Source organism: Nelumbo nucifera, chromosome 6 (genome assembly GCF_055504915.1).
Source record: "Nelumbo nucifera cultivar China Antique chromosome 6, China Antique-T2T, whole genome shotgun sequence".
In the NCBI taxonomy this organism is placed as follows: Eukaryota; Viridiplantae; Streptophyta; class Magnoliopsida; order Proteales; family Nelumbonaceae; genus Nelumbo; species Nelumbo nucifera.
The window spans coordinates 45892201-45903871 of NC_142654.1; the positions used below are offsets into that span (position 1 = coordinate 45892201).

At 38.4% G+C, this 11671-nt stretch overlaps 1 protein-coding gene across 1 annotated transcript; it reads left to right on the top strand.

The window, feature by feature from the left end:
* The first annotated feature begins 778 nt into the window (after positions 1 to 778).
* Positions 779 to 4877, top strand: LOC104587662 (thylakoid lumenal P17.1 protein). Its single transcript, XM_010245358.3, has 4 exons — positions 779 to 1407; positions 1535 to 1571; positions 3599 to 3682; positions 4745 to 4877. Exons 1-4 carry the CDS (start codon positions 1090 to 1092, stop codon positions 4795 to 4797), a joined length of 492 nt encoding a protein of 163 aa, XP_010243660.1. The 5' UTR covers positions 779 to 1089; the 3' UTR covers positions 4798 to 4877.
* The last annotated feature ends 6794 nt before the right edge of the window (positions 4878 to 11671 follow it).

The following is an 11671-nucleotide window of genomic DNA, read 5'->3' on the forward strand; positions in this document are numbered from 1 at the left end:
CCTAAACTTTCAAAAAGTGTCAAATTGGTCCCTGCCATTAATCAACTGTCAGTTATCTGTTGAAAATGTTAAAACTAACCTTCAAAAGAAGACACTGTTCATTGTCTTCTACCTTGAGCCCAAAAGATTCTATCTACCCTGAGTTTTTTTTCTTCATGGGATTAGACAGTGGGGGTAGCCATCCCCTTAACTAAGGGACCAAACTGTAAGCCTTTTTTCTAAACCAAACTGATAGTACCAATTTTTGGAAAATCAATAATCAAAACTGAGCTAAAGCCGATTGATTAACCGGTTGATTGGCTTAGTTATACATGTATATCGGTTGGTTTGGTTAACCATTAATTTTTTGTATTGATTAACCGAAACCAAATCCATACCTTCGATTTTTGAAAAAGGAAAATCTATGATACGGAAAAGATTTAGTATAAAAAGAGTTTTGACCAATCAAAACCCACCCATAAAATTTTGAAAAATAACACATGATTGACTGCCACATTTTCAGATAAACACTAAATTTTGATATATCATATGTTGATATGTTGTTCATGAGATCAAATCAGCCCCTTAACTCCCACAACCCGCCTTGTATTCGGAATATCTCTGGATGATAATCCCAGAAATAATGATATCATCATCGGTACACGGCAGCGATGTGCTGTGTAAAGGGCAATCTTGTGGGATGCTGATTTTAAGTCGTTTTCCATATCATAGATTCATAGTCGAAGCCGGTTGGAAAATACCAAATTGAAAACTGAATCGATTCGCTTAACCGGAATTTACGATTTGGTGTTTTAGATTCGGTTCAGTTTTCACCCCTGCCTTAACCCCAATCCCAGGATTTGATCCCACTACGTCTCTGCTACGAGTCAGAGCAACACCAAGTGATTCCTAATTGACATCCGATTCCCCAATCCCGTGCCATAAACCCAATGATGATAGATTGGTCCTGATTTTCTCAACTTCCAAGCCCAAATTACAACCATCGGAGGGCCAGGGCTGTATCCGTCAATTTGCTTCGTCTCTCTCCCTCTCTCTCTCTCTCACTAGAAGAAAGCGAGAGCATGGCTGAGCTCCTCTTATATTCTATCCATGGCGACGCTCTCCTGCTCACTCCATCGTTTTTCTTCTCTCTCCTGCTGTCCTCCAAGCGCCACTTATTTAACGGCTCCCGTTCAATGCTCCCTTATCTCTACCAACACTCAGTCTCTTCCTCAGCTAATTAGAAAACCTGATATACATATTTACACTAGAACCTCTGACTTAAAATGGAAATTTCTTCAACGGAAGCTCCTTTTCCATCCCATTTTATTCTTCAATAGTTTCGATAGGCCTGTTGACACTCAAACCTTTCTCGCTACAGTTAGTGTCTTGGCCGCCATTGCTCTGTCTCTATTTCTGGGACTGAAGGTTTGCTTGGTTACTTCCTTTTTTTTGGTTCGATTTTATGTTTCATTTGTTCTATTTCTAGTGGTTCTTGAAATGTTTTATGATTAGCGTTTATGTATTGGGATTTTTAACTTGTTGGGTTTTTTAGGGAGATCCTGTTCCTTGTCCGCGGTGCGCTGGTAATGGTAATTCATTTTTTCTTCCAATTCCAGTTTAAGAAATATAAATTTATCGTTAGATGTCTTCTTGATGAATATGAACCTTGTACAAAAGAGTCATTCTTGATTACAAATTTATCGTTAGATGTCTCCTTGATTAATATGAATCTTGTACAAAGGTGTCATTATCGTGTTTGATACTTGAATCTTTAATTAAATTTCGCATCCTTTGACATTTCCAGCTTTGTCCTTGCCGTATCGCGGTAACATAGTTTAATATTTGTGGTTGTTGAAAAGTAACTAGGAGAAAAAAAAAGATTGATAGGTGCAAGATGGGACTATGATTGGAGAATTACAACAGAGTTCTGGATTTTTTTAACTGAAATTTGTACCATTTCTTCACTCTTAGCTCATCTTTCAGCAACCCCAAGGAGCCATGATACTTCGTTTGTAATATCTGTGAATCTTGTTACTTGTAACCTGAGTCCAAAACCTTTCTTCATCTACTAGGAAGTAGCAAGAAACTTATTTTTTACCAAAACAATAATGGAGAAAAGACAGAAGGATATTGAATTCTTTACAAATAAATTTTCTTGGTGTTTTGTGTAAAATAGATAGATACATGAACCTTGTTCTGATGCATGTCAATCAACTGGTTTTTATAACTCCCCTAGATTCATAGGATTTGGTGACAGGATAAACCTTAACAGTATATGAATTAGATATTGTTCAATGTTCTTAGTTAAGTTATTACATCATTGAGGATTTAGGTAGAAAAATCTAGATATCTGGTGCTGCTGCATAAAATATTTTTCAATGTTCCTGTTACACCTGTTTCTTAACCTTCATACTGAGCTAATGGTAAAGCTTTCTCAAAAATAAGTGATTGAATGTTGATTACTTGTAAATGAAGCTAGATAATTTGTTTCTTACTGACAATTCCTTCCCATTGTATAAAGCTGCTATCAAAAGTTTTCATGAATTGTCAAAAAACAGGCATCCAAACACAGGAATCTTTTGCATGGCCTACCTTTCAATTGTTTTACAACTTCAAGTTGTTTCTTGAATGGGTGATAAGTTAAATAGTTATCACTGAGCTATTTTAAGATTTCTATTTGTCCAATATAGTGCCTTATCTAGACTGTTCTTTTTCTATTTTTTTTTATAGGTAACAGTCAACTTTATTGAAAACAGTAAATATGTACAAAGACATTCATTTCTTTTACAGAGAGAAGATTTTTCTCCCTCCCCTACGTTTAATTTATAATTGAGCCCAAAAAAAACTCATCTCTACTCACCCCCTGTTTAACTAAAGCATTAGCCATATAGTTTGCTGATCTTTGAACCCATTTAATTTGAATATGGACATTTCTAGTCTGCCACCTAAATTGCTTTATTTCATTTTGGTAGGAACACAATGCTATTTCATTTTTCATCATCCAACTAATTAGCACCTTAGGATCACCTTCAATGATTAATCTTTCTATATTCAAATCTCCTGCCTGTTGAACCCCTAGTATAACATCCATACAGCCATAATTTTTGCCCTTAATGAGTCCCCTACTCCAATCGGACCAGAGAACATTGCCACAATACACCCTTCATCATTTCTAAAGACCCTCCCACGCCTCAATGTCCAGGAGTCCCCATCCTGCTACCATCAAGATTAACCTTTATGAAGCCCTTTTCTGGTGGCACCTATTGTTTATGCATCTCAGCTTTCTTTGAGGATGTTCTCGCTATTTCCTCTCATTTCCTTGGAACATCATGATGCCTTATTCATACTGTTAAGTTGCCTTTTCCATAGCTGATTTTAGTAAGCTTCTCCCAGTTGCTCTTCAAAGAATGGTTATCAACAATTATAATTCTTTTTCTGGATATCTCTTATAAGTTGTAGTGATTGATAAGATGGTTCTTTCTAATGAGTTTTATTTTGTTTATTTATTTTCTAAGGTTGATGGAATGCTCACTGCACATGACACGGTACAGATTTATTAGTCCATAATGATAAATATAAGTAAATTAAATGCTGAATTTTCTCCTTTGATGGATAGGTGGCACAAAATGTGTTTTCTGTGAAAATGGTAAGATGAAGCAAGAGACTGGACTGGTTGATTGTAGAGTATGCAAGGGAGCAGGTATAGTTTCTGAGATTGATATTCAATGTCGGACTCAACACTCAGATATCTGTGAATGCTTGGATCTCCTACCCACAAAACTCTTCCCACTTCCCTGCCACAGGACACAACAGGCACACAGGCATTATCTCCTTTCTCACTCATGGGGAAATGTTCCCAATACACAGTGGTGGTGTCTTGTGGATAGTGATGTTGGAAAAGTTCGTGAATAGGAGATTGGCAAGTGACTTTAAAATTTCCATTATTTTGTTACCGTGTTAAAAAAATTCTACTCTTATCTCCGACCTTGAGCAACTGTTTTTTCTTTTATTTTTAGTTACTAGGTCTAGCATCATTCACTCCAAAATATGATCTCTTAACACCCCCCCCCCCCCAAAAAAAAAAAGGAAAAAAGAAAAGAAAGAAAAAGAACAAAGAACAAAGAACAAAGAAATTCTCTTGGCTAATTCAAAGTGGATTAAATATTGATTGACCAACTTCCATGGCAATTTGAAGTACTTGAAATTTTACAGATTATTAGTAACATTTTCAACCTACTTTCATAAACAAAACATAGTTGAACACCTAGCGTTAGTCCATGATCAGTTTATTGGATTGTATTTAGGTATAATCCTCCAAATGGCGGATGCCTGCATGTGTTAAAAAATAATAAACTAAAAAAAGGTGGATGCCTGCATGATGTTTTCAGTTATTGGGTTCTAGTTACCTCCCATACCACTCAAAGTGATTGATTTGCCATCCATGAGGACATGTAGATCATAGTATTGTATTATTTTGGCATATTTCTAGCTATTCTTTGGTCACCATTAGTGGATGCTAAAATGTTAGGCCCTTCCTTAGTAGAGTGTAAAAGTTTCATAATGCCTTGGCTTTTTGCATGTCCAGTGAAAGGAGACAAGAACAGTTTTCTGCCACTGTTTTACCTTCTAAATTCATGACTTGCTCTGAAATTAGTGCATAATGTTTTTAATTCCACATCCAAACAAATCTTTAGTAATATTTGATTGCATATCACCCTTCATTTCTTTGATCCTTTTGTAATTCTTGCATATCTCTCTGTAGGCCTAATACTCTGTAAGAAGTGTGGAGGTTCTGGATATTCAAGACGCCTGTGAGCTGGAATTCCTGCTTATACAATATAATTTTGACCTGTAAACAATGACTTGCTTTAATGCATATGTGTTAATTTTCCATATTTACTTGACTACTTCTGGGAACATAAGTGATCTTGGGGGAAGAAGTTATTGGGATGTGAAAATGCAATTAACATTTACTAAAATTAATCAGATAATAACAAAAAGAATGGGAAAAATAAAAAACATTCAACAGATGAACAGATGATAACAAAAAAAGAAAGAAAAGAAAAAGCATGCAGTCTGGACCTAAAAAAAAATCATTCAAAAGATGTTATCAATCGGATGATAAAAAAAATCCAATAGATGACAACAAATTCAAAGAAAATAAGAAAGAACGAGAAAATACTCGTCCTCTCTCCAGTGATAACCTCTCGATGCATAATTGCATTTACGGTGTTTGAACTCCAACGTTGGACAGTGTGTACCTCTTGTAAGGGTGTATTTCCTACTACATGATCCTACAATGAACTACCCAATCGAATGAAGAATTATATTATCAAATCAAAATATTATTTACGTGCTTTTTTTGCTTTTCGGGAAGATAAGTGTTTCTTGTAAGGGTGCATTTATCCATGCTTTTTTATTTTCCAACCACATGTTTTTTTATTTTCCAATTAAATAAGACAATGGCCATTATTTTAGCCATAAAAACCATTATTTAAAGGGGCAATTTTGTCCGACATAAGTGTCGACAATTTCCCTAAATTGGAAAAGTTATTTATCCACCTTGTATCACTTACCTGGGTAAGTGATGATAATCAGGGAAAATAATTTTTTTGTGGATCACATATAAATCTGAAAAAAAAATAACAGGAGTATTTTAATCAATGACAACCAAAATCTTATTGACCAACTTTTCAAAGATAAGGGCCTTAAATGGTTTCAAAAGTCAACAAATATCATACAATACACACCTTTAAATATGGACATTAAATACAAAACACGTCTCTTGAGAAAATCCACTTAAGAACTACACAAATGGTAAAAAGAAGAATTCTTAAACATGATTCTAGTGTAAAGAAAAACAAATAGACTTTTTAATAACAAAATTAGAATTTAAAACTTCAAGAATTTCTCATATTTTACAAAATTTGAAAAATAAAATGCAAGTGAGGCGATGCGAGAATGATGTACATTGGCGCCAGTTTGTTATGGTTTTTTTAAAAAAAGTACCTTGCAAAGGAAAAATAGCATTTCCTTATAAAGAAGAAACTTTGTAAATTTTCTATGAAACAGATGCTTTATTTTTTTGTCTTCAAAGTGTTAAACGATTTCTTTTTTCTATTATACCTTTTAAGACCATGTGAAATGCCCATTAAACACTACATTCAGCTACAATTTTAACTTGAAAGAATTATATGGCTCATATCATTAGAAAAGAAAATTATTTACGAAGAGAATTTTCAACTTCTATGCCCTCTATGACTAGCTAATTTCAATGTTGTTCAAACTCAAATTGAAAACAACTCCCTATGATTTGCATTCTCATTTAAAATCAAGCATGGGTAGTGTATTTGGTGGCATCCATATTGTTTGGTCGGTGTCCTACTTGGCCGAAGGCGCCAAGTGGATGTTTCCATGGTCGAATTCCTCGGACCATGTCAACACGCATTTACACCACTGCCCCACCAAAGACCTTGCAAGGAAGTGAAGTCCTATAGAGACAAGGAGACTCGTCCCCGTCAAGGAGGATGCAGCCTCCTAAAATCCTCGGTGGATGACCTCATCAAGATAACCCCGCGAAGTCCCTATCTGACTACAACATGAACACTCATCTATTTAAAAGCATCTCCCCCTCGAGGTAAATGACTTTTTGGTTCTCCATTCATTCTTGTATCCGTAACATCCACTATGGTTTTGACTAGTCTATTTTCTTCAACTTGTCCTAACTGACTTGAGCATCAAAGTGCCTTCCCAAGTAAAATCTCCTCGAGCCTTTGATATCTCTCTACGCTTGCAGACCACAGTACATGTCTTCATCCTTCCACCTCAGCCTTGTGTAGTTGGAAAGACAGCATCAGATTGGCATCGTTTATGAGAAACGCATAATAAGCCTATTCCCCATTATCTCTCTTTTCCTGCACCAAAAGCAACCAGGCCTAGATATGCATCCAATCACTTAAGCACTCAATTCCCATCTTGGGGGACTCACTCATTTTATTTCTCACAACCCCGTGGAGCTCAGCCACAAGCCCAAGTTGACCCTGAACAATTTAATGCCTCGCAACAAAAGGTAAACCACCTCATCATGATGATGGAGGCTCTATGGCAGTTTGCACAAGCCCTAAGGGTGCCTACTGCTATTGATCCTCATCCCAAGGACCCCAAAAGGCAACCCACAAACACTTAAAAACCATACACCAAGAGTGAGCAACCCCAGCAGTCCTGAAGGATTGAATCCCAAGATCAGATCCAGGTTCCCGATGTACGACGCTCTCGGTTTTGTCACTCGCATCTCCCAGCGATAGAACACTTGGCCAACAACAACCAGAGCCCTCTTATGCCGAGTCCAATTTTTTCAAAGACCGCATCGAACTCAAAGACATGTGGCAGTGACTAAGTGACTTGGAGCGCAGCCACGCCAACCAACGTGCTCCTACTATAGAAATAGAAGCTCGTCCTATTGAAGAGCGCCTCGAAGGAACTACTCTTCACGAAAGAGATCATGGACGAGATGCCCCTAGTAGGATTGCAGGCTCTATAGTTGGAGAAGTATGATGGCGCAACGGGCCCGACCGACCGTTTGGAAGGCTTCAAGTAGGGGTGCAAGTCATGCGGGTTGGGCCGGGTTTATGGTCAACCCAAGCTTGGCCCTAAAATTTGGGCTTAAGGCCCAAGCCTAAGGTTAAGCCCAATTTTTCCAATCCAAGCCCAGCCCGTCCTGTAATTTGATGCAATTGGGTTAGGCTCGGGCTCGGGCCGTGTTTGGGTTGGTCAATGAACCCACTCTAAAATTATACATATATAAATGTATTTATGCAAATATATATACATATATTTATGTATGTAAATATGTATACAAAATATACAAATGATATATATACAAATATGTATGTATGTATGTATGTATATATATATATGCAAATATGTATGCAACATTTACATATATACACATAATATGTATAAATGTATATAATTGGGTCGGGCTCAGGCTGAGTTCAGGCTAAGGGCTAGGCTTGAGCCTGACCCAAAAAATAAAAAATCTTGACTTCTTGGGCTTGAGCCTAGCTTGAGGACCAAAAATCTAAGACCAACCCGTGTAAAATTTTGGATTGGGCTAGTTTGGGCTCGGGCTGGGACCGCCCAAGTTGATCCCTCAAACATACTCCATCATCTAGCAGCCCCTCTGACGTTGATCACCAATTCGTGTTCCTTTGCACAATAAATATGGATATCCTTGGGGTGTTTCCTACTATAGTCAGCCAAAAGAAGTTTCTTCTCATTCTTATGAACTTTTCAAAAAGTGGGTCAAGGCTGAGCCCTTGGCCCGCATCATAGCACAAAATGTCCAAGGCTTCTTGTGGAGGAGCATCATCTACCACTTCAATATCCCAAGGGCCCTGTCACAGATAATGAATCACAATTCATCAATCAGAAATTCAAAAAGTTTTGCATCAAGCTAGAAAAGTTGGACAAGCGCAAAGGAAGGTGGGTAGAAGAGTTGTCAAGCATCCTTTGGGGGTACAGGACTACACCTAGAATGGTGATAGGAGAAACCCCACTCAGTCTAGTGTTTGGCAGAGGTCATGTAGAGATCGAATCCCCTACACCCCACACTGAGTTCTACAATGAAGAGACAAACAATGAAGAACTCTATGCCGAATTAAATCTTTTGGAAGAAGAACAGAACCAAACACAAGTTATAATGGTGGCCTATCAACATAGAATGGCCAAATATTATGATGCCTGGTTCAGTCGAAGGCAGTTGAAGGTAGGCCACCTTGTCTTCCAAAGAGTGATCGTACCTAATCCTAGAGTAGGTAAGCTCAACCCCAATTGGGAAGGCCACACAAAATCACCAAGGTTTTAGGACCGGTATGCATGTACCAATCGAGAAAACACCATTGTCACACACCATGCACAAAATCTTGGTCGACCACTAATGACCACACCACGTACAAAGGCTTGGCTGACCAACGGACGAGGCCCAATGACCACACCACGCATAAAGGCCCAACCAACCATTAATAACCAAGGTTTGACCTTTTCCATCTATGGCTAGAGGGTGGCAACTGAACTCCGTGCTTAGAGTTCGTGGCATTGCCAAAGACTCCCAAACACCTACTTGACCTATCATCAAAACAAAGGTAACCGAGGACCATGGCCAGCCCGCCTAGAGAGCATGAGCTCTATGAGACCAGGCACCACAGAGTTCCCTACCAACACTGAGAACTCAGAAGCACCTCAGCTACCACGACCCAAAGTGGTCTAGTAGTAGAATTATTTCCAAGGATAGAGAAGTCCTTGACCACAGAAGGACCAAGGATGGCCTTGGTCCAACAAGTGTAATACAATAAATAAATATGTAACTTGCATGAAAGGATGCCAAAAAACTTGTCTTTCATTCAATTCACCAAATTTTTTTATAAGTATAAAAGCTTGTCATACAGAGTTGTACATAGTATGCTAAAAATAAAAAGGGTAAAGAAAAGAAGGAACTATCACTCTTCCGAAGGAGGGTCCTTAGCTCGGATTTGGCTTTTAGTGGCCACAGAAAATTTGGTAGTCTTGGAGCCTACTCTTGGGATGGCTTGTCGAGATCGAAATGCCCAAACTCTTGCACCACACTTACCACCTCTAGGAACATGTGCATAACTCGCTTTTGACAATGGGTGAACCCTTCTTTCTTCAAGTCACTGACATAATCATCTAGCTCATTTTGAAAGGCCACCGAGAACTTTTACTTAGAGACACCCAGTTCTTGTCAAGAGGGGTTTCTGCAAGATGTCTGGCCAATCTGCAGCTACCGCCACCGGATCTAGATTCTGGATCATTTTATTTATTTATTTATTTTATTTTCTTTGTTGATTCCCATACTTTATTAAATTCTGGTTTTTATTTATTGTCTTGTTTAAATTCAAAACATTTAATTTCATCAATAATAGATTTTATTTTCGTATTTTCTGCCATTTCCAATTGCATTCTCTTGTCCGGATCTAAGTATATATTAATTTTTCACTTGCTTCCCTGTGAATATAACCCGTTCTAACCCATTTACTACGTTAGTATTTGTTTGAGAAACGGTAAAAAATATAATTGTTAAACTGGTGTTTTGGGGTGTTTAACGAAGTGCATCCGGAGACACCAGGCACCCTTTCCTTAGCCTCTTCCACCTCCTTCTTCAACTACTCATGAGCCTCTTTGAGATTGTGGACTTAGTTCATTAGCTTCTGGATGGCATCATCCCTCTCCTCCACCTCCTTCTTTGCCTCGGACAACTCGGCTTTGAGCTGGACATTTTCAACCTCCCTCGCCTTGAAAAGATGGCAGAGAACATGCATATGGTCGACCAAACCAACAACTGAACACATCGCCTACAGAACAATGCAAAAATTCAGCAAAGACATAAGAAGTCGGAAAGGTGAAGGGCAAAGAGAGACTTACCACCATGGTCTGGTGCAAGGTCAAGCTTTCCAATAAGCCACTATAATGGTTGTTGGCCTCCCACCTAATCTTCGACAACATAACACCTCGAGCCAGCTGCTCGACCACCCCCTTCATCTCTAGGGTGTTAGTAGGCTGGACCGTCTAGCGTGGTACATGCATACCGGTCTCATCAACCCCTTGGCCAAAACCTGCCCTTAAACATCTCCACGTAGGGTGGAGGATTAACAACCGTGTTTCTAGGGACCATCCTCCAAGTCCACCACCACAACCTCCTCAAATGACCTCAACCTTTTTGGCAGTCGAGGTGTGATCTTCGTAGAGCACTGTTCAGAATCTACAGCGCCTGATGTCACCACCAAGGCCCTCATTGCCTGACCTTCCTTACAGCCGTAACTTGCATAGGCTTTGCTCGGTCCTCACCACCAGTCCTTTCTAAATTAGAACTTGATCCTAACTACACCAACTACTCAAGTCCCAAAATTAATAATAAAATGAGGGGAATGTACAAATGTAGCAAATAACATCAAATCCCAGTACCTAACTCATTTCCAGAATCATCCAAAGTAGAAATCTATCAAGTCAACAAAAACACAATAAAGGAACAACTCATAAAATGAAGAGAAATAAAATTGTCAAACCATCAAATTCTATTGTTTGGATTGTCAAATAAACTCTCTTTGTCAAATCCTAACATAATTGCAAAAGTTAACATTCCATAAACTTAAGAAAATATCAAAGTTTATGAATACTTTTTCGATCTTATCAAAAATAATGCTCTACTAATTTAATACATTCCCCTTGCATGATCTAATCTAGTTGCCCATAGATCCCTACACATCCTTGCTAGGTAATCTTGACCCATTCCAAGGAAGCCATATTATCTAATTGCCTACATAGGTAGCCTTCTTAGGAAATCTCCAATCAATAGTTAAACGATGATAGAACATGATCAATCCCTCCCTTTTGACCAACACTTGTGTAGACGCTTCAATTCTAGCAATTCATGCCAAGTCTATTACATCAACCTCACCAATGACACCCTATACCCTTTCAAGTCAGGTTTAACCTTGACCCATTCTTGCTTAGGATCCAAGATCTAGTTAGCAAGGTATAGAAACCTTAATATCTCTAGGTGCATACTAGGGGTAGGCCGACTTTGTCATGATTTTCCATTGTCTTTGCCCGCACTTCATCATTTACATGAGCATATCACATGTCATCACTAGAACAAGTTCTTATCCCACAC